The sequence below is a fragment of the Hyla sarda genome, chromosome 6 (assembly GCF_029499605.1).
Source record: "Hyla sarda isolate aHylSar1 chromosome 6, aHylSar1.hap1, whole genome shotgun sequence".
Classification (NCBI taxonomy): Eukaryota; Metazoa; Chordata; class Amphibia; order Anura; family Hylidae; genus Hyla; species Hyla sarda.
This window is the reverse complement of record NC_079194.1, coordinates 56,865,672-56,888,152: the sequence shown is the minus strand read 5'-3', so window position 1 is coordinate 56,888,152 and position 22,481 is coordinate 56,865,672. Positions and strand designations below refer to the sequence as shown.

The following is a 22,481-nucleotide window of genomic DNA, read 5'->3' as shown; positions in this document are numbered from 1 at the left end:
TCTCCAAACTGTTGACCTCCAGATGTTGCAAAACTACAACTCCCAGCATGTCCAGACAACAAACAGCTATGTGGGCATGCTAGGAGTTGTAGTTTTGCAACATCTGGAGGGATATAGTTTAGAGACCACTGTATAGTGGTCTCAAACTGCAGCCCTCCAGCTGTTGCAAAACTACATATTCCAGCATGCCCAAACAGCTGTCTGGGCATGCTGGGAGTTGTAGTTTTGCAACATCTGGAGGGCTACAGTTAGAGACTACGGTCTCAGACTGTAGCCCTCCAGATCTACTTACCGGCTTTCGTAGGATCCCGGCAGCCGTCCTCTTCAGACGCACGTGACGTCGCCCGCCTATCACCGTCGCCGCAGCCTCCGGACGGGTAAGTGGACGTCGGCGCCCGGTCCCCTTCGGTTCCCCGTTCTGCCCCGCCTATTGTGGGAGGGCAGGACGGGGAAAACGAAAGTTAACCCCCCCCGCCCCCGGTCTGCTATTGGTCGTCGCCTCTGACGATCAATAGCAGACCAATAGCAGGGATAAGAGGGGTGGCAACCCTGCCACCTAACTCCTATGCCTACAGGGGGATCGTGGGAGTCTTAGACAACCGCGATCCCCCTTCTATTCTGGGTCACCGGGTCACAATAGACCCGTATGACCCGGAATCGGCGCAAATCGCAAGTGTGAATTCACTTGCGATTTGCGCCGATCGCCGACGGGGGCGGGTCTGATGACCCCCCTGGGCATTTGCACGGGGTGCCTGCTGATTGATATCAGCAGTCACCCCGGCCCGATCCCCGCCCGGCGCGCGGCAGGGGCCGGAATTCCCACGGGCGTATGGATACGCCCTGGTTCCTTAAGTACCAGGACGTCAATGCGTATCCATACGCCCTAGGACCTTAAGTGGTTAAGGACGTGCAGGGGGTCCACTGTTCCGGCACTATGGGGGCTTCGTAAACACACATGGCCTTCAATTCTGGACACATTCTCTCTCTAAAAGCCCAATGGTGCTCCTTGTCTTCTGAGCATTGTAGTTTGCCCTCAGAGCACTTTACATCCACATATGGGGTATTTCCATACTCAGAAGAAATGGGTTTGCAAATTTTGGGGGCTTTTTTTCCTATTTTCCCTTGTGAAAATGAAAAATTTAGGGTAACAGCAGCATTTTAGTGAATTTTTTTTTTTTTTTTTTCACATCAAACTTTAAAGGAAAACTCGTCAAACACCTGTGGTGCGTTAAGGCTCACTATACCCCCTTTGTTAATTTACGTGAGGGGTGTCATTTCCAAAATGGGGTCACATTGGGTATTTATTTTTTTGCATTTATGTCAGAACCGCTGTAAAATCAGCCACCCCTGTGCAAATCACAAATTTAGGCCTCAAATGTACATAGTGCACTCTCACTCCTGAGCCATGTTGTGCGTCCGCAGATCATTTTACGTCCACATATGGGGTATTTCCGTACTCAGGAGAAATTGTGTTACAAATTTTGGGGGTCTTTTTTTTCCTTTTACCTCTTGTGAAAATGAAAAGTATGGGGCAATTTTTTTTATTCTTTTACAATAACAGGCTGGTGTAGCCCCCAACTTTACCTTTTCATAAGGAGAAAAAGCCCCCCATAATTTGTAAGGCAATTTCTCCCGAGTACGGAAATACCCCAAATGTGGCCGTAAACTGTTGCCTTGAAATACGACAGGGCTCCGAAGTGAGAGCCGCCATGCGCATTTGAGGCCTAAATTAGGGATTTGCATAGGGACGGACCCGGATGCAAGCATTTACCCTATGGCAGTGTTTCCCAAACAGGGTGCCTCCAACTGTTGCAGAACTCCCAGCATGCCTGGACAGTCAATGGCTGTCCGGCTATACTGGGAGTTGTTGTTTTCCCACAGCTGGAGGCATATGTAGTGTTTTACTCTTTATTTTGTGTAGTGTTTTTAGGGTACAATCACACGGGCGGGGGTTCACAGCAAGTTTGAACTGCAGCGGAAAATTTGCTGCATCTCAAACTTGCAGCCGGAAACCCACCGTAAACCCCCGCCCGTGTGAATGTACCCTGTACATTCACATGGGGCGGGGGCAAACCTCCAGCTGTTGCAAACCTACAACTCCCAGCATACCCTTTGGCTGTCCGTGCATGCTGGGAGATATAATTATGCAACAGCTGGAGGCACATTGTTGCAAAACACTGAGAGTTTGTTACTTAACTCAGTGTTTCACAATCAGCGTGCCCTCAGCTGTTGCAAAACTACAACTCTCAGCATGCACGGACAGCCGAAGGGCATGCTGACAGTTGTAGTTATGCAACAGCTGGATGCACACTACTACAACTCCCAGCATGCACTTTGCCTGTCCGTGCATGCTGAGAGTTGTAGTTATGCAACAGCTGGAGGCACACTTTTTCATAGGGAAAAAAACTGTTGCATAACTACAACTCCCAGCATGCACAGACAGCCAAAGGGCATGCTGGGAGTTGTAGTTGTGCCTCCAGCTGTTGCAAAACTACAACTCCCAGCATGTCCTTTGGCTGTGCATGCTGGGAGTTGTTTCTAAGCAACAGCAGGAGGTGAACAGGCCTCCCCTCCTGCTGTATCCTGCCCCCTCCACTGCATCTGCCGCTGCCTGATGGGACCCGCATCTGCCGCTGCCTGATGGGACCCCCGCGGGGGTAAGAAAGGCCTTGATCGCCCTTGAGTCCCAGGACGCCAGGGCATACCTGTATGCCTTGTGTCCTGGACGGGTTAAATCATATGGTTGACGATATAGCATTCATACCTGGCATTCCGGGCTCTGTCCATGCTGAGGGAACAGTGGGGGCTGGGGCACCAGAATAAGGTAGCCCGGGATAAGGTGGTGGAGGTGCCATGTACATCGGGTTCAGCTCAGGTGGTGGAGGATACATGCCAGGGCCTATAATAAAAGCAAAACAAAACAGCAGTGTTAGGGCCTAGTCCAGTATTTACTGAATAAAATAGGTTATCCGGGAGCTAAACCAGTGTTTCCCAACCAATGCTTCTCCAGCTACTGCAGAACTACAATTCCCATCAGGCTTTCAGCTATGCCTGCATGATGGGAATGAAGCTTAGCAACAACTGGAAAACCACTGAGCCAAACTAATACAAAAATAACGTCCAGCACTTTTTATTGCCTTCATACCTTGTCTATGGCTTAGTGCTGGGTAAATGGGATAGAACTAGGGAACTAGGGCTCAACATGACAGAATTTTACATGATTTTCAGCACATATTCTGCACAAAAATCCAAGTGTATTCTGCTTCAAAGCTGCAACATGGAAATCTGTTCTGTAGGTTATACAGTGTGGATTTACTAAACATGTATCTGAAAATCCTTGTGCGCAGCAACCAGAGTAAAAATCTACAGTGGAAAACCAAGAGTATGGCCTCAGATTTTTGACTTAAATAAGCAAAAATCCATTGTCTGACAGGGACTAAAATACATTACCTTGTATGAAGGGGGTATATACTTTTGACTGAGCGCAAGCATAACCCATAACACGGTGAGAAGAAGGGAGACAGGTCCTTACCTATAAGAGTTTACAATCTAAATGGAATTGGAAGAGTGACACAATAGGGACAAGGTTTATTCAGGGGACAGACCGCTTCTGTTGGCAAAGGGGGAAGGTAAACAAAACTGCACAGTCTGGGAGGAAACATGTTCCACAGAATAGGTGCAGCATGTGAGAAGTCCCCTCTGCCCAATAAAGACACACATGGAAATGAGGGCAATGTGATGAACCGGTGTTTGGCAAACAGCTATTGTACATGTATGTAACCCAAAAGAGGTCCTCCTGAGGGGAAAAAAAAATTAAAAATACATAAAACTGGTGGCAGACAGTTATCCAGATTTGTAAATTACTTCTATTTAAAAATATTAATCCTTCCAGTACTTATCAGCTGCTGTTTGCTCCAGAAAAAGTCAGACACATTGCTCCCTGCTGCCACCTTTGTCAGTGTCATGGACTGTCAAACCTTTATTGTTCTGGACAGTTCCTGACATAGACAAAGGTGTCAGCAGAGAGCACTGTGGTCAGACTGGAAAGAACTACACAACTTCCTCTGTAGTATACAGCAGCTGATAAGTACTAGAAGGATTAAAGGGTACCTCTCATCAAAAAAACTTTTGATATTTTATAGATTAATGTATGCAGAATAACTTTACAATTGCATGTTATTAAAAAATATGCTTCTTTCTATTTAATTTTCCACTTTGAAGAAATGACCACTAGGGGTCTCCCTACCAGTCCTGGCAGCAAGCATTTCAGACTCATGCCGGAGTCCTAAACACTACAAGCTGCCAGTCTGCTTTGTTCACAAAGGAGAACACTCAAAGCTGCCAGCCTGCTTTGTTCACAGCCTGCTTGGCTGTGAACAAAGCAGGCTGGCAGCTCTGAGCGTTTAGGACTCCAGCATGAGTCAGAAATGCTTGCTGACAGGACTGATCGGGAAAAATACAATAGAAAGAAGCATATTTTTCATTAACATGCTATTGGAAAGTTATTCAACATTCATTAATCTAAAATATATCAAAAGTTTATTTGATGAGAGGTACCCTTTAAGATTTTTATATAGAAGTAATTTACAAACCTGTATAACTTTCTGGCATCAGTTGATTTGAAACTTTTTTTTCTTCCCCCTCTGGAGTAACCCTTTAAGACCTGGTGCGAACTTTTGGACTTTTTCCAAATGACAGTGATACTTTAACTTTGTATTATTTAAATACCTGTTGGTGCAGGGTAGGGATATCCCATGGGCTGCGGTGCTGGACCATATCCATTCATAGCTGGGGGGACATAGGGGTAGGGTCCAGCAGGAGGGGCCGGAGCATATCCTCCAGGGGCAGGTGGGTATCCTCCAGGACCATACATTCCTGGGCCAGCAGCTGGTGTGTAACCATAACCAGGATTAGGAGCTTGAGGTGGTCTAGAAGCTAAAAATAAATAAGTAATAATGAAATATATAAATATTAAAAGAAGAAAAAAATATTTACTTCTGAAATTAATAGTTGAATCAAAAATGTTCAGGGAAAGAATTAGCAAATACGAAAATGACATGAAACTCCATAAGGGGAGAAATTGTAAAAACAGAAGTCCTAAAAGAAAGTGTTATGTAGCCACTTTATAATCTGTCCCACGTTATGCTGCGATAATTTATCCAAACAATTCAGAGAAGGTTTATTCGTAACACATTGTACTTAACGTGAGTGGTAAATTTTGGTCTTTATATTCATTATTTTCTGTGAAAATTACAAAATTACATTTCTAAATTTCAAATTCTCTGCTTGTAAGAAAGAAAGTCATACTACATGAATGACATTCATTTAAATTAACAATATATTTTTATGTTATCATCATTTGTTAAATGCCTTTTAACTTTTTTTTTTTTTTTGGGATGTTTGAGAGTTTTGGAGCAGTTTTCAAAAAAGTCAAAATCTCCCAAAAATTACCCCACTTTTAAAACAGCACCCCTCAAAAGTATGCAAAAATGACATTCAGGAAACCCTAGGTGTTTTAGGGAATTATAATTTTTTTTTTTGCACATATCTAAATTTATCCACCGTATTTTTCGGCGTATAATACGCATTTTTTTAGGTAATTTTTTTTTGCCTAAAGTCTATCTGCACGTTATACGCGATAAACTGTTTCTGGCCCCGCAGAAGCAGCTGCAGTTCAATGATTTAAAGCGGGTGCTTTAAATCATTGAACTGCAGAGGCTTCTGCGCACTCCTTCGGGCTTCGGCAGCATCCTGCGCTGTCACCGTGCGCTGCGCAATGACGAGTGACGTCCCTCGTCAGTGCGCGGCGCACAGTGACAGCTCAGGATGCTGCCGGAGCCCAAAAGAGTGCGATCCCAGGACATGTAAACTATAAAACCAGGGACGGAGAGGGAATTGGACAGCGGTGGCGGGACTTAGACCCCGCAGAAGCCGCTGCAGTTCAATGATTTAAAGCGCCCGCTTTAAAATTATTGAACTGCAGCAGCTTCTGCGGGGCCAGAAACTATTTATCGAGGTATAGCCGCACACACACGCACCCTCATTTTAACAAGGATAATTGGGTAAAAAATAATTTCTACCCAAATTTCCTTAGAAAAATGAGGGTGCGTGTTATAGGCTGATGTGTGGTATACCCCGATAAATACGGTACTTTTTATGGTTTATTACATTTACACCATAAAAAAAAAAATTCTGTAAAAAAAATAAAAAAAATAAAACACAAATAAAAATAAAAAAAGCTGACCTTTTGATAAATCTTTATATAATGTTTTACAGAGACAGATTGAACAAGAAGCAGCAATTTTAGTAAATTTACAAATTTTTATACTGCATTCATTGTGTGGATTACATACCGTATTTATTGGCGTATAACACGCACTTTTTAGGCTAAAATTTTTAGCCTAAAGTCTATGTGCGTGTTATACGCCGATACACCCCCAGGAAAGGCAGAGGGAGAGAGGCCGTCGCTAACCGCTTCTCTCCCCCTGCCTTCCCTGGGGTCTAGAGCCCTGCTGCCGGCCCTTCTCTCCCCCTAGCTATCGGCGCCGCTGCCCGTTCTGTCCCCCTGACTATCGGTGCCGGCGCCGATAGCCAGGGGGAGAGAAGCGGCGCCGACAGCCAGGGGGAGAGAAGGGGCAGCGGCACCCATTGCCGGCGCCGCTGCCCCGTTGCCTCCCCCCATCCCCGGTGGCATAATTACCTGGGTCGGGTCCGCGCTGCTGCAGGCCTCCGGCGTGCGTCCCCTGCGTCATGCGCAGCGCATAGCAATGACGTCATGCGCAGCGCATAGCAATGACGCAGGGGACGCGCGCCGGAGGCCTGCAGCAGCGCGGACCCGACTCACGTAATTATGCCACCGGGGATGGGGGGAGGCAACGGGGCAGCGGCGCCGGCAATGGGTGCCGCTGCCCCTTCTCTCCCCCTGGCTGTCGGCGCCGCTTCTCTCCCCCTGGCTGTTGGCGCCGCTTCTCTCCCCCTGGCTATCGGCGCCGGCACCGATAGTCAGGGGGACAGAACGGGCAGCGGCGCCGATAGCCAGGGGGAGAGAAGGGCCGGCAGCAGCGCTCTAGACCCCAGGAAAGGCAGGGGGAGAGAAGCGGGCAGCGACGGCCTCTCTCCCCCTGCCTTTACTGGGGGTATATCGGGGTATACACGCGCACACACGCACCCTCATTTTACCATGGATATTTGGGTAAAAAACTTTTTTTACCCAAATATCCTTGGCAAAATGAGGGTGCGTGTTATAGGCCGGTGCGTGGTATACCCCGATAAATACGGTAATGTAACAGAGATAAAAAATAAAAATAAAAACTAAGTAGATTTTTTATGCTTACCGTAAAATCTCTCTCTCAAAGGATCCATTGGGGGACACTGAAACCGTGGCTATATGCTGCTGCCAATAGGAGGCTGACACTAGGAAGCAAAAAAGATGGTCGGCCCCTCCTAGCAAAATATACCCCGTCTACAGACTCTGAGCTAATCAGTTTAGTCCCAAAGCAGTAGAGGACAGACAGGGGAGAAAAAAAAAACAGCAACTGTCCGAGGGAACCACCGATAAAAAATAACCGAACCGACCTCCAGACAGACAACTGAACCAAAGACACCAGAACAAATGGGTGGGTGCTGTGTCCCCCAATGGATCCTCTGAGAAAGATTTTACAGTAAGCATAAAAAATCTACTTTTCTCGGTCGGCTCTATTGGGGGACACAAATCGTGGGACGTATTAAAGCAGTCCCCGGGGTGGGAGAGAACCCAAGCAACTCAAGCAGCCGGTGTCAGCAGATGCAAAAGTGTGCAAGGATGACCAGGTGGCCACCTTACAGACTTGCAAGGCCAAGGCCCTATTGCGGAGAACCCAGGAGGCCCCGACGGAACGAGCGGAATGAGCTGAGACCCAGAAAGACGGAGTCTTCCCTTTGCAGCGGAAGGCTTCTGAGATGGCAGAACGGACCCACCACGAAATGGTAGCCTTTGAAGCAGGAAGTCCCGTTCAGGAGGGTCACAAACTGAAAATGGCCCTCCAGAACGGCGAAGCGGAAATACTGCTGATGAGCCGAAATAATTGGGATGTGAAGGTACGCGTCCCAGATATCCACCGATGAAAGAAACTCTCCTTGATCCATGGACGCCACCATAGAACGGAGTGATTCCATATGGAAATGACACAGGAGTAGGTGGCGGTTGAGGAGCTTCAGATCCAGGATCGGGCTGACGGAGCCCCCTTTTTTGGGGACGACAAAAAGATTTTAGTAGAAACCTGAAAAACGCTCCTCGGGAGGAACTGGGACGATCAATCCCTGAGCGAGTAGGGTCTGAAGTGCGACCCGAAAGGGCGACGCCAAGGAAGGAGAACAAGGAGGTCGGGATAGAAAAAAAGCGGTCTCTTGGAAAAGAAACAAGCTCGATCAGATAGCCGTCGGAAACGACATCTCGGACCCAGGAGTCCTGCACTTAAGAAAGCCAAAAGTCCCGGAACAGGGACAAACAACCTCCCACCCGAAAATGCATCCCTTCAGGCGGAGGGAGGCTTACGGGTGCCCGACATGGCTGCAAAGCGGCCTGAACGGTTATCAGACTTCCAGGAAGGGCATATCCTGTGAGGGCGCCGGCCTGGCTGCCCGACCTGAGCCAAAGGGCCGAAAGGAGGTTGACTTCCGGAGGGACTTGTTCTGAAGTAGTAAGGAGCTCTTACCTCCAGTAGCCTTGGAGATAATCTTGTCCAGACGTTTTCCGTAGAACAGAGTTACGTGAGAGACTTCTTAGAAGCGGAATCGGCGTCCCAAGCCTTCAGCCACATGGAGCGACAAATCACCACAAGTAGCAAAAGCCGTACAACGGGCAAACTGCAAGGAAGCAGAGCACAAGTAGTCTCCAGCATTGGAAAGTTGAAGTGCAAGATCTTAAAAAGGGGCCCCAGACAAAATGCCCTGGCAGAGTTGGGAAGCCCAAACAGATATGGCTTTGGCAAGCAGAAGCGAAAGCGGGAAGCAAGGATGAGCCCGCCGCTTCAAAGGCAAACTTGGCAAGATTCTCAATCCTCTTGTCCGCCAGATCCTAATGATAGAGTAGTCGATTTCAACAGACGGGAAACTGGAGGATCCACAGCAGGCGGCATCGTCCATATCGCAATCAAGTCCTGGGCAAATGAAAACTGCGCCTGAACCTTCTTAGTTCCTTGGAAGTGTTTGTTTGGATGCTTCCATGCCGCTTCCAGTAAGGTGTCAAATTCAGCATGAGAGCTGAATACCTTAGGAGAGCGATGGAAGGAAACTTCTGGAGCTAGGTCCAAAGTTCTGGGGTCCTCTAGGCGAAAAGTGTCCCTGATGGCTGACACCAAGCTGTCCACCATGTCGGACATGCTGGTTCGGTCCTCTGGATCAGAGGCAGAACCCAATGTCTCATCTTTCAACTCCCTAGGAGAACGGGAGCAAGTGGAAGGAGCCTTAGATGAAGGCGAGGCGCACCTGGCACATAGAACTGGAGAACGTGGACGGCGAACAGGAGAGCGGCCCCTAGAACAGCGGAGGAGAGCACCTGTCCCGAGCTCTCCGGAGAAGAGCCAGAGGATAACACATTAGGGCGCTTGCGAGATCGTCCGAAACAAGGCTCAGGAGAAAGGGAGCGAGCCTCTCTGGAGGACAGGCGCAAGGAAGATCTCTCCAAGGCAGTCGGCACGGAACAGGAAAAAGAGGGGGGGATACTCACCCCGTCCCTGGAAAACTTACCTACCAAAGTCTTTAGCCAGCCATTAAACACCTGCATCATGCCGGGCTGAGACAGTGAGACGAGCAGGGAAGGTAGGGGGACCTGGACCCAAGGTACAACACCAGGTGCCGGCCTTTAGCGAGAAGAGGTTGCATAACTCTATGCCTGTGCCCCATTTTTGCATATGGGGGAACAGGTAGCGCCATGAACCCCCACTTAAAAAGAGAGAAATAAAAGGGAGAAAAAACCTAAATACACATCCCTGAATTAAAATATAAGAAAGTAAAAGACCAGGTCTGGAGAACACCAGACCTGTGTCTGCCTCCTACGGACACTATAACTGATTAGCTGATGAGTCTGTAGGCGGGGTATATCCTGCTAGGAGGGGCTGACTTTCTTTTTGTTGCCTAGTGTTAGCCTTCTAGTAGCAGCAGCATATACCCACGGCCTCTGTTTCCCCTAATGGAGCCGACCGAGAAAATACTATAATTATAATAATTACATTTTGTTTTGTGCTAAAAACACAACTTTTCATAAGAAATGCTAAATGAGCATTGTGTGTTTTTATTTAATTTTTTTTATGTATTTAATTTCAATTTATTTTATCGTCCCATTAGGGGCCTGGACTCTTGATTTTCTGATCACAGGCATAATACACTGCAGTGCAGATCTGTCATGGCTGATCCGCTACCATTGGCACCTGGATTGCTTTGCAAGGCACCTATGGAGAACAGATGGAGCTCCCTGCCTTTGTCACACTGTTAGATGTTGTGGTCAGCACTAACTGCAGCATCTAAAGAGTTAACTGTTTGGATCGGAGCACGGCTTCTCACAGTTGTGGTGGGCCCGGGGACTTGTCACAGCCAGCTCACACCACGGATGACACCAGCAGAGCTCCTGTGTCAGCTTTATCACAGGTGTAACTGTACACCCATAAGCGAGAACCCACCTCAAACATGGAAGTACAAATAAGCCCTTGAGCGGGAACTGGTTGGGAAACACTGCTCTAAAGTCACTAGCCACAGCGTTAGCCCGTCTCAACCAGTGATTGGCTAAACAGGCTTTATCTGCAGGGCCGACATATCAGAGGAAATGGGATCAGCAGTGAGCAGCACGGACCTGGCCCCGTCAGAATGGCAGCTGGAGGGGACACTGGAATACCCCTTTAGGCACTAGTAAATGCTTGCAAGAAACATATGTAGGGAACATATCAACAGTAAGAAAAAAATCTGTGTCTGATTGTAAATTTGTGCTAAAATACAATATATAATTCATATTAACTTGTCTGTACAAAACATAGGTGAAAACCCAAACACGTACCATTGGTTGCAAACTTAAACATTTGTTGTCCAAATTCAATGGCTCCTCCACTGTTAAAGGTCAGCTTAAATGAGGCCTGTCCTTCCCAGCCACCTGGAATGGCAGAAAAGGTTTTGGGTGATTGACATTTATTATAATACATATGTACAACATTCATAATAAAAATAGAGTAAGTTGTTAAAGAGAACCTGTCACATAGTAAATGTAATCCCATCTGCAGGGATCATGTTATAGAGCAGTGGGGGCTGAGAAGATTGATATATAGATTTGTGGGAAAAGTTTCAGGATAATCTGTCATTTATTTATGGAAATAGAAACATAGAATGTGTCGGCAGATAAGAACCATTCAGGCCATCTAGTCTGCCCAATATTCTGAATACTACGAATAGTCCCTGTCTCTATCTTATATGAAGGATAGCCTTATATCTATCTCTGTCTTATATGAAGGATAGCCGTATATCTATCTCTATCTTATATGAAGGATAGCCTTATATCTATCTCTGTCTTATATGAAGGATAGCCGTATATCTATCTCTATCTTATATGAAGGATAGCCTTATACCTATATCTTATATGAAGGATAGCCTTATATCTATCCCTATCTTATATGAAGGATAGCCTTATATCTATATCTTATATGAAGGATAGCCTTATATCTATCTCTGTCTTATATGAAGGATAGCCGTATATCTATCTCTATCTTATATGAAGGATAGCCTTATACCTATATCTTATATGAAGGATAGCCTTATACCTATCTCTATCTTATATGAAGGATAGCCTTATATCTATCACTATCTTATATGAAGGATAGCCTTATACCTATCTCTATCTTATATGAAGGATAGCCTTATACCTATATCTTATATGAAGATACAAAAGATGTGATGGAGCAGCACTCCTAGAATGATGAGGAGACAGGAGGGTGCAAGCAGATAAAAACCCAGTCCCAGCTATTGGATACAGCGTAGAAAAGGATTCTGCAGCACTCCAGATCATGCGGTGAAAAAAATAAGGTTTATTCCATCAAACAAATGCGACATTTCGGTCTCCAGTTGCAACCATTTTCAAGCATGCTTGAAAATGGTCGCAACTGGCGACCGAAACGTCGCATTTGTTTGATGGAATAAACCTAAATTTTTTTTCCACCGCATGATCTGGAGTGCTGCAGAATCCTTTTCTACGCTGTATCTTATATGAAGGATAGACATATCTATCTCTATCTTATATAAAGGATAGCCTTATGTCTATCCCATGCATGCTTAAACTCCTTCACTGTATCTGCAGCGACCACTTCTCCAGGAAGGCTATTCCATGCATCCACTACTCTCTCAGTAAAGTAATACTTTTAAATCTCCTCTCCTCCTTTACTGTGTTGATTCCCTTTATGTATATAAAAGTCTCTATCATATCCTCTGTCTCTTCTTTCTTCTATACATGTTAAGGTTCTTTAACCTTTCGTGGTAAGTTTTATCCTGCAATCCATAATACCTCTCCCTATACACCTATGAGCAATTCTTTCTACTGCTTATACCTCTCCCTATACACCCCAGCATTCTGCTGGCACTTCCCACTGCTCTATGACACTGTCTACCTTGCTTTAAGTCTACTGAAATAATGACCAATAAATCCCTTTACTCAGATACTGAGGTTAGGACTGTATCACATATTCTATATTTTGCCCGAGGGTTTTTACGTCCCAGGTGCATTATCTTGCACGTATCCACATTAAAGGAGAACTCCAGAATATAAAAATTGTCCCCCATACTGGCAGCCGAGCCGACCACCAGCAACCCGGAAGAGGATCGCGGCGGAGGCTGTAGCCAGTTACCGAAGGCCCCGGGGGATCGGAGGAAGGTATGTACATCTTTATTTTTTTTACTACCGGCAGTATGGGGGACAAATTTTATATTCTGGAGTTCTCCTTTAGATTTCAGTTGCCAAAGTTCTGACCCTTCTTCTAGATTAGCTAAATCCTTTTCCTTTTGGCAGATCCCTCCAGGAACATCAACCCTGTTACAAATCTTTGTGTCTTCAGCAAAAAGACCAAAACCTCATCATTAAGACCTTCTGCAATATCACTAATGAAGATATTAAACAAAATGGGTCCCCGTACAGATCCCTGAGGTCCCCACTGGTAACAAGACCTTGCTCTGAATATTCTCCATTGACTACAACCCTCTGTTGTCTGTCACTCAGCCACTGCCTAATCCACTCAACAATATGGGAGTCCAACAATATGGGAGTCCAACAATATGGGAGTCCGACAATATGGGAGTCCGACAATATGGGAGTCCGACAATATGGGAGTCCGACAATATGGGAGTCCGACAATATGGGAGTCCAACAATATGGGAGTCCAAGCTCAATGACTGTAGTTTATTGATAAGTCTTTTATGTGGGACAGTGTCAATAGATAAGTGATGTCTACTACCCCTCCCCCATCTATTATTTTAGGCACCCAGTCAAAAAAAAAAAAGTAATATTTAAATCTAAATTCTCAGATGCCATTATTGATTGATCCAAGTTCATGGATCTTATTCCCGGATTTTGTACTCTCTTGTTCTCAACTAATTCTTGGCTAAGTAGTCATATGGGTGGTCCTAATCAGTGACTAAAAGCTATCTGTGTGTAAGTGCGCATGCAGAGAGCTGTCACTGATTAGGACCGCCCACTTGACTAGTAAGCCCAGAAGGAGCAGGGGTTTACCTGAATAAATGACAAGTTATCCTGGAACTTTTCCTACAAAATTATATATCACTTTGATTGGCTCCTCCTGATCAATAACATGATGCCTGCAGATTGGACTATAATATTAAGGGGTACTCCGGTGGAAAATCAACTGGTGCCAGAAAGTTAAACAGATTTGTAAATGAGTTCCAGTACTTTTTAGCAGCTGTATGCTACAGAGGAAATTCTTTTCTTTTTTGTCGTGTCCACAGTGCTCTCTGCTGACACCTGATGCCCGTATCGGGAATTGTCCAGAGCAGGAGAAAATCCCCATTGCAAACCTATGTCTCTGTACTGAGCGGGACCTCCACGATTAGACATCTTATCCCCTTTGGATAGGGGATAAGATGTCTGGGGGGGGGGGGGGGGGGGGGAGTACCCCTTTAAGTCTCAAATCTTTGTTTTACAATAGAATATGGCTCTTTTTAAAAATGCATAAATGTGGTTTGGATGGATTTCAGTGTATCCCCCCCCCCCCCCCCCCCCCCAAGTAAACAAAAACTCCCCTCCCCCAAACGGTCCCATTTTTAGGCTAATGATAAGGCTCCGTTCACAGTTACGCCAAATATTTTGTGTAAATATTTTGTTATATTTGGTGTTTTTATTGCCAAATGTTTGCCATCAGGATTGGGTTCTACGTAATGTATTTGTTTAATAAACAAATGCTGTGGGTGTAATGTTCATGTAGCATTGTGCATGCTCTTTCCTTAGATACTGCACTGGACCTTGATCGGCGACACGTCATGGCTGAGTCACATTTCTGGAGCTGTACTATGGCAAGAACGTAGAGATTCACCCACAACTTGTGAACATGCATGGAAAGATAAAATAACAATTCTTCTTGCTGGCATGTTATGATATGTACTTTATGTATCTTTCAGCGTAAGCAACATGAATAGACCATAAACATTACGTGTGAAGAATAACTCAAAATAATATTTTATATTAAAAGGGGTATTCCAGGTAAAAACTTTTTTTTTATATCAACTGGCTCCAGAAAGTTAAACAGATTTGTAAATTACCTCTATTAAAAAATCTTAATCCTTTCAATAATTATCAGCTGCTGAAGTTGAGTTGTTGTTTTCTGTCTGGCAACAGTGCTCTCTGCTGACATCTCCACTTGGCCCGGTGAACTGCAGAAGAGGTTTGCTATGGGGATTTACTTCTACTCTGGGCGGTTCCCGAGACACGTGTCATCAGTGAGCACTTAGACAGAAAAGAACAACTCAACTTCATCAGCTCATAAGTACTGAAAGGATTAAGATTTTTTTAATAGAAGTACTTTACAAATCTGTTTAACTTTCTGGAGCCAGTTGAATATATATATATATATATATATATATATATATATATATATATAGTTTTTTCCTGGATAACCCCTTTAAGAGAAGAACCCCTTTAAGAGAAGTGTACTGGTCATTTAATTAAAAAAAAAAAAATTCATGTCATAAAGCAGTGTTTCCCAACCTGGATGCCTCCAGCTGTTGCAAAACTACAACTCTCAGCATGCCTGGAACAGCTGGAGGCACCCTGGTTGGGAAACACCATCCTAGAGGCATGCCAAAAGTTTTGATCAGTCGGGGTAGTGCACTGTACTCCACAGCTCATAGATCAGCTTTTCCGGATGGCCCTATAGACTTATAATGGGGCCATAGGTTGGAGATTGCTATGAGCCAGGGAGTGAAGCGCACTATCCCGAACAATCATAACTGCCTCTGTAACATGTCAAAGTTTTTTATTTTTTATTTTTTTTAAATGACAAAAGACACTTCGGTAACACTGGCAGCACTGGTTGGCACTGACCACATAACTCATAACAGCCGTACCGTTCGCTTCTGCACTTATAATGCCTTTGATGTAGTTTGCAGAAAACACTGGTTGTTCTATGGAGCATCCCTTTACAAGGTAGAATGGCATCATGAAGGACATCATAGAATCCCTTCCCTTACTGAGAAAGATTACCTAGAAGTAGATAAAACAGTGGCATGGTCAGCACAGATGACTACTAGACAAAAAAAAAAAATGTTAAAAAAAGTCAGCCATAACATTAAAGAGTACCTCTCATGATTTTGTTATATTTTATAATCCTCCCAGTTCACTGCCCCCCATCATAATAAACCACCCCCTGCCTTTATTTTTATTATTTGTTAGTTTTCTACCTTGATATTGCTCTGTATTTTCTGCTCAGTCAGATTCACAGACTGGGAAGGGGCGTTCCCCAGCAGGCGTGACATCATCTGAAGCCATACAGGGGAGAACTTCCTCCCTCACTCTGCTACACACAGCCCAGAGCAGTTCAGTGTGAGATGAGATATGATTTGCTAAGGCTGCACACAGCACTCCAGACTGCATTTCCTGATTTTGGACTTCTGCCAGGCCAGCAGGAGTCCAAAGTCTGTGCAAGAGATGGGGGGGGGGGGGGGGGGGGGTAATGTGCTCTGGACAAGTAGGGAGACACCTAGTGGCAGCTTTTTTAAACACAAATAAAACATAAAAAACATTAAAAAAAAATTTTAAAACAAAGTGCATTAGAAATAGATTTTTATTTACCATAAGGAGTGCAAAAGAAAAAATTAGTTTTAATGAGAGTCCCAATTTAAGGATAGGGTCACTGCGTATTTCAAAGCTAGCATACCAGGCCGGAAGATGCGGAATAAGGGTGAAACCAGCCTGCAGTTGCCTCTGAGGGCCCTGCAGCACGCTTGACACCGGAGACGTCTGTGGAAGCCGATGTAGCAGAGTCATACTACTTAAGCCTAGCAGTGAGTGCGGGTAACCGCTTTTCTCTTTGAGTTTAAAATACGCAGCGTTTACACTGTGAACCTACCCTTAAGTGGTCATTTCTAAAAACATTGAAAAACATCATGCAGACGTGTCAAAAGTTTTGATAGGTCAGAATCTCAGTGCTGAGATCCCCACATGTCCTTAAATATAGCTGGAAAAAGCGTAATCCTCAGATTGCATGATGCCTTGCACACATTCAAAGCACCCAGTGCCAGAGGTAGCAAAACAAACACAAAACATCATTGAGCCTCCACCATATTTCACTGCTCATTCTCAGCCAGATTCACAGACTGGGAAGGGGCGTTCCCCAGCAGGCGTGGCATCATCTGAAGCCATACAGGGGAGAACTTCCTCCCTCACTCTGCTACACACAGCCCAGAGCAATTCAGTGCGAGATGAGCTATGATTGGCTAAGGCTGCACACACCCCCCTCAGCACACCAGACTGTATTTCCTGATTTTGGACTTCTGCCAGGCCAGCAAGAGTCCAAAGTCTGTGCAAGATATGGGGGAAAATGTGCTCTTGACAAGTAGGGAGACACCTAGTGGCAGATTTATTAAACATACATAAAACATAGAAAACTTCATTTTTTTTTTAACCCCTTAAGACCAAGGACGTATATTTACGTCCATGGCCGGCTCCCGATCTGTGACGCGTGCTCAGAAGCTGAGCGTGCTTCGAATCTGCTGGGTCTATATGGGAGCTATAACATTGCAAAAAAAAAAAAAAGGGTTAATAAACGTGATTTAACCCCTTCCCTAATAAAAGTTTGAATCACCCCCCTTTTCCCATAAAAAAAAACTGTGTAAATAAAAATAAACATATGTGGTATCGCCACGTGCGTAACTGTCCGAACTATAAAAATATATTGTTAATTAAACTGCATGGTCAATGGCGTATGCGTAAAAAAAAAAAAAAAAAAATGAATAAAAAGCGATCAAAAAGTCCGATCAAAACAGAAATGGTACTGATAAAAACTTCAGATCACGGCGCAAAAAATGAGCCCTCATACCGCCCCATACACAGAGTAATAAAAAAAAGTTATAGGGGTCAGAAGAGGACATTTTGAAATGTACCGGTATACATTTTTAGAAACAGAAGCCCCCAAGAGTTACAAAATGGCATTTTTTCTTCAATTTTGTCACACCATTTTTTTTTTTTTGTTTCGCCGTAGATTTTTGGGTAAAATGACTAATGTCATTACAAAGTAGAATTGGTGACGCAAACAATAAGCCATCATATGGCTTTTTAGGTGCAAAATTGAAAGGGTTATGATTTTTAAAAGGAGGAAAAAACATTTTTTTATTTACCATAAGGAATGCAACAGCAAAAATGTATTTTAATGGTAGTGCCCATTTAAAGGAGCCATTGTTCCAGGACAATCAACGTTATTTACTATATAAATGTTCTGGCTGATCCCTGTATATTAGATGGATAATAAACCTCCATAACAGCCTTACCCTGAATGGGGTGAGGTAGAGTAACCCCTTCTTTGTGCCCTTGAAGCAGTCGGTCTTGTGGGTCATGTCACTGAAGGAGAGCTCCACATCTTTACACATTTTCAGGATGCTGGAAGGAAAGACGTACATTAGTAAATAGGGTGAAGAACGCGGCAGAACATTTTCTCCTAATCTCTTACAGTAATTCCGTAATCACTTCTTTATTTACCCTCCTGTGACATTGTAACATGTGATTCATCTGGTGATTTCCTTCTGGTTCTAGAAACAAATGACAGCAGATCTCTTTCTCTCTCTGTACATCAATGGTCTTAAAAGGGGTACTCCGATGGAAATTATTATTATTTTTTTTTTTTTAATTAACTGGTGCCAGAAAGTTAAATAGATTTGTAAATTACTTCTATTAAAAAAAAATCCTTTTAGTACTTTTTAGCAGCTGTTTGCTACAGAGGAAATTCTTTGCTTTTTGAATTCCTTTTTTGTGTTGTCCACAGTGCTCTCTGCTGACACCTCTGTCCGTGTCAGGAACTGTCCAGAGCAGCATAGGTTTGCTATGGGGATTTTCTCCTGCTCTTTACAGTTCCTGATACAGACATCAGGTGTCAGCAGAGAGCACTGTGGACAACACAAAATAAGAAATAAAAAAAATAAATAAAGATTTTCCTCTGTAGCAAACAGCTGCTAAAAAGTACTGAAAGGATTAAGATTTTTAATAGAAGTAATTTACAAATTACTTGCCACCACTTGTCCCCCCACCACCCCTCCCTCCTGTACCCCGCATGTGAGTATGTCTCAATAAAGAAGACCCTGCAGCCACGCTGGTGAGTGCCGATATTTCTTTTCTCTCGACGGACATTGTGAACTTTGCTTAGGGTGCTTTCACACCACGTTTTGTACTTAGGGTTCCCGAATACGGCTGGGAGGAGGGGGCGGCGGGGCTTAATCGCAGCGCCCGCACTCAGCTGTATTCGGGAACTGTATTTAATGCGTGTCTATGAGCCGACCGGAGTGAACCTCATCCTCCGGTCGGCTGCGTTTTTGGCCGTATGCCGTTTCCCGACCGTAGGCAAAAACACGGTTGACCACAGGCTGCGGTTCACTCCGGTCGGCTCATAGACATACATTAAATACGGTTCCCGGCTGAGTGCGGGCGCCGCGATTAAGCCCCGCCTCCCTCCTCCCAGCCGTATTCGGGGACCGTAAGTACAAAACGTGGTGTGAAAGCACCCTTACATTATCTGAGCACCACCTGAGGCATTACAGCTACACCGACTCCTACCTGCCACCCCGCGTCCAGCACACTCACGCAGTGCCGCACTGCCTTCCATAATTTACAAATCTGTTTAACACTTTCTGGCACAAGTTAAAAAAAAAAAAAAAAAGTTTTCCACCGGAGTACCACTTTAAACTGAGGCCCTCCAGATGTTGCAAAACTTCAACTCCCAGCATGCCCGGACAGCCAACGGCTGTCCGGGCATGCTGGGAGTTGAAGTTTTGCAACATCTGGAGGGCCACAGTTTGAGCCCACTGCTCTACATGTTTGTGCCCGACTAAATGTTACCTAGAGATAAGAATCACAATAGAGTTTCTATAAAAACGTCTACCTCCCCCTTAAAGACGAATGCCGGGTGCCAAGTTGTCACGGCGACTAAGAATTTTGTGGTAGTGCCCAGGTTTTTGTTAGTCAGCCCTTTTCAACGCGTGTCCATCCTTGAAAGAAAGGAACTGTTTTAACTTACCTTGGTTTCAATTCCTGCACTGATCACGTGACCCCCCCCATGGCCAATCAGAGGCCTCGGCAGTGACACTCCATACCCAGGAGTACGGAGCGCCACAGCGAGGCTGCGACAGTCACATCACGGCGCCTACCAGACATCCAATGCTGAACATCAGAGGCAGAACCGGGGAGCCGCGTGGGAACGGAGAGGGAGGCAAGAGAAACAGTTTGGGGGGAGATTTATCAAAACCTGTCCAGAGGAAAAGTTGCTGAGTTGCCCATAACAACCAATCAGATCGCTTCTTTCATTTCTGAAAAGGCCTGTGAAAAATGAAAGAAGCGACCTGATTGGTTGCTATGGGCAACTCAGCAACTTTTGCTCTGGACAGGTTTTGATAAATCTCCGCCATTGTGTTTTTTTTAAAGCTAAAACACTTCTGCTTGTGACTCAGGGAGAGATGAGGGGACAGTAATGACTGATCATTTGACGTTATGTTACATGCAGCATCCTGGCTCTGACATTTTTTTTCTGCTGGTTCCTAGATTGATACCAAAGCTGTCAGGCCCTGTGTTAAAGGGGTACTCCGGTGCTTACACATTTATCCCCTATCCAAAGGATAGGGGATAAGATGCCTGATCGGGGGAGTCCCACCGCTGGGGACCCCCGTGATCCTGCACGCGGCACCACGTTTGTAATCAGTCCCCGGAGCGTGTTCGCTCCGGGACTGATTACCGGCGACTACAGGGCGGGCGGCGTGTGACGTCACACCCCCGTGTGATGTCAGGGTTCCGCCCCTCAATGAAAGCCTACCGGAAGGGGGCGTGATAGCTGCCACGCCTCCTCCCGTAGGCTTGCATTGAGGGGAGGAGCGTGACATCACACAGGAGCGGAGGAGTGACGCCACACGCCGCCCGCCCTGTAGTCGCCGGTAATCAGTCCCGAAGCGAACGCGCTCCGGGGACTGATTACAAACAGGGTGCCGCGTGCAAGATCCCGAGGGTCTCCAGCGGCGGGACTCCCGCGATCAGGCATCTTATCCCGGATAGGGGATAAATGTGTAAGCACCGGAGTACCCCTTTAAAGTGTACCTGCCATTATAAAAACATAAGCTTTGAACGGTCAGGGTCTGAGTGTTCAGACCCTGATTGATCAGTAGAATGTGGCGGGAGAGGTGCGTGTTTAGTAGGGCTGAAACAATTAATTGATGGAATCAATAATGAGAATTGTTTTTAATCATTTTCATTATTAATATGTCCAGGAGATCCCGGGGGGGGGGGGGGGGGGGCAGCGCTCAGACCCCCCCCATCCCCCCCCCCCCCCCACGATCTATAACTTATCCCCCATCCTTTAAACAGATTTGTAAATTACTTCTATTTAAAAATCCGAATCCTTTCAGTACTTATTAGCAGCAGCATACTACAGAGGAAATTCTTTTCTTTTTAAAATTTCTTTTTTGTCTTGTCCACAGTGCTCTCTGCTGACACCTCTGTCCGTGTCAGGAACTGTCCAGAGCAGCATAGGTTTGCAATGGGGATTTTCTCCTGCTCTGGACAGTTCCTGACACGGACAGAGGTGTCGGCAGAGAGCACTGTGGACAAGACAAAAAAGAAATTCAAAAATAAAAGAATTTCCTCTGTAGCAGACAGCTGGTAAGAAGTACTGGAAGGGTAAATATTTTTTAATAGAAGTGATTTGCAAATATGTTTAACTTTCTGGCACCAGTTCATTTAAAAAATAAAAATAAATAAAGTTTTCCACCGGAGTACCCCTTTAAGCTTTATTACTGAATGTCCATAAAAGAAGCATCCGTTTATGTACACATAATTATTTTGGCTCCTTCATAGAGCTGTGTTTCCCAACCAGGGTGCCTCCAGCTGTTGCAAAACTACAACTCCCAGCATGCCTGGACAGCCTTCGGCTGTCCAGGCATGCTGGGAGTTGTAGTTTTGCAACAGCTGGAGGCACCCTGGTTGGGAAACACTGTCATGGAGTAATGATGGAAGTAGTTATAATGGTGGGGGAAGTTGTGATGTTGAGAGTAGTTAATATACACTTCCTATGTACAGGTGTAGTGACAGTCCCCAGATCCCTTGCTGCTGCACATAAGAGCTATAGAGGCTCAGGAGCTGGACAGATGGCCTTCTGGGACTTGTAGTTCCCTACAAACACACAGAGGCAGCTGCGTACGCTATACACTGGCCCCTGCCGTAAAGCGAGGACACTAACCTCTCGCCGTTGGTGACAATGACGCCGCCGTTCTGTGAGTGGTTCGCGTTCACGGCCATGGTGTCTCCGGTCTCCGGTACCGCAGCCAATTGGGGGTCAGACTCAGCAAGATAGGAAATCAGTAGAGGGGGCGGAGCTATACAAGTCACTGGTGTTGTGTAACGTGGTGAGTCACGTGTCAGGTGACCGGAGCAGGAAGGTACCTTCTGTGATATCAGCTGACAGTGTACCGCTACCATGTGACGTACAGGGGGAGGGGCCGCCTAACCCGCCTCACCCTACATTCCTGCTATGGAAACTGTCTGTGTTACCCATAGCAACCAATCACAGCTCAGCTTTCCCTATTTAAAGCGCAACTGTTATGAAATTTTAGTGTAATAACCTGCGCACAGCCTTTGTACTGTGTGCAGGTGTTGTGTACAGCAATTATTTTACCTCATATTTGCAGGCTTTCGTGACGCAAAAAAGTGCTTTTAATCAAAGCCACTGACAGTTGGATAGGCGTGGTGCGAGGTACGTGATTCCCGCCGCCATCACGCC

At 45.4% G+C, this 22,481-nt stretch overlaps 1 protein-coding gene across 1 annotated transcript in view; it reads right to left on the bottom strand.

Annotated features, from left to right (window-relative positions):
- The window catches only part of LOC130277440 (WW domain-binding protein 2-like), a 31,815-nt gene extending 9,587 nt beyond the window's left edge, over positions 1-22,228 (bottom strand). The window contains exons 1-6 of the mRNA XM_056528112.1: positions 21,942-22,228; positions 18,001-18,109; positions 15,583-15,718; positions 11,027-11,119; positions 4,729-4,935; positions 2,765-2,899 (exon numbers count right to left, since the gene is read on the bottom strand). Of these exons, the coding sequence (XP_056384087.1) occupies positions 2,765-2,899; positions 4,729-4,935; positions 11,027-11,119; positions 15,583-15,718; positions 18,001-18,109; positions 21,942-22,180 (919 nt within the window). The 5' untranslated portion in view covers positions 22,181-22,228. The remainder of the gene's footprint in view (positions 1-2,764; positions 2,900-4,728; positions 4,936-11,026; positions 11,120-15,582; positions 15,719-18,000; positions 18,110-21,941) is intronic.
- Between the last annotated feature and the right edge of the window lie 253 nt (positions 22,229-22,481).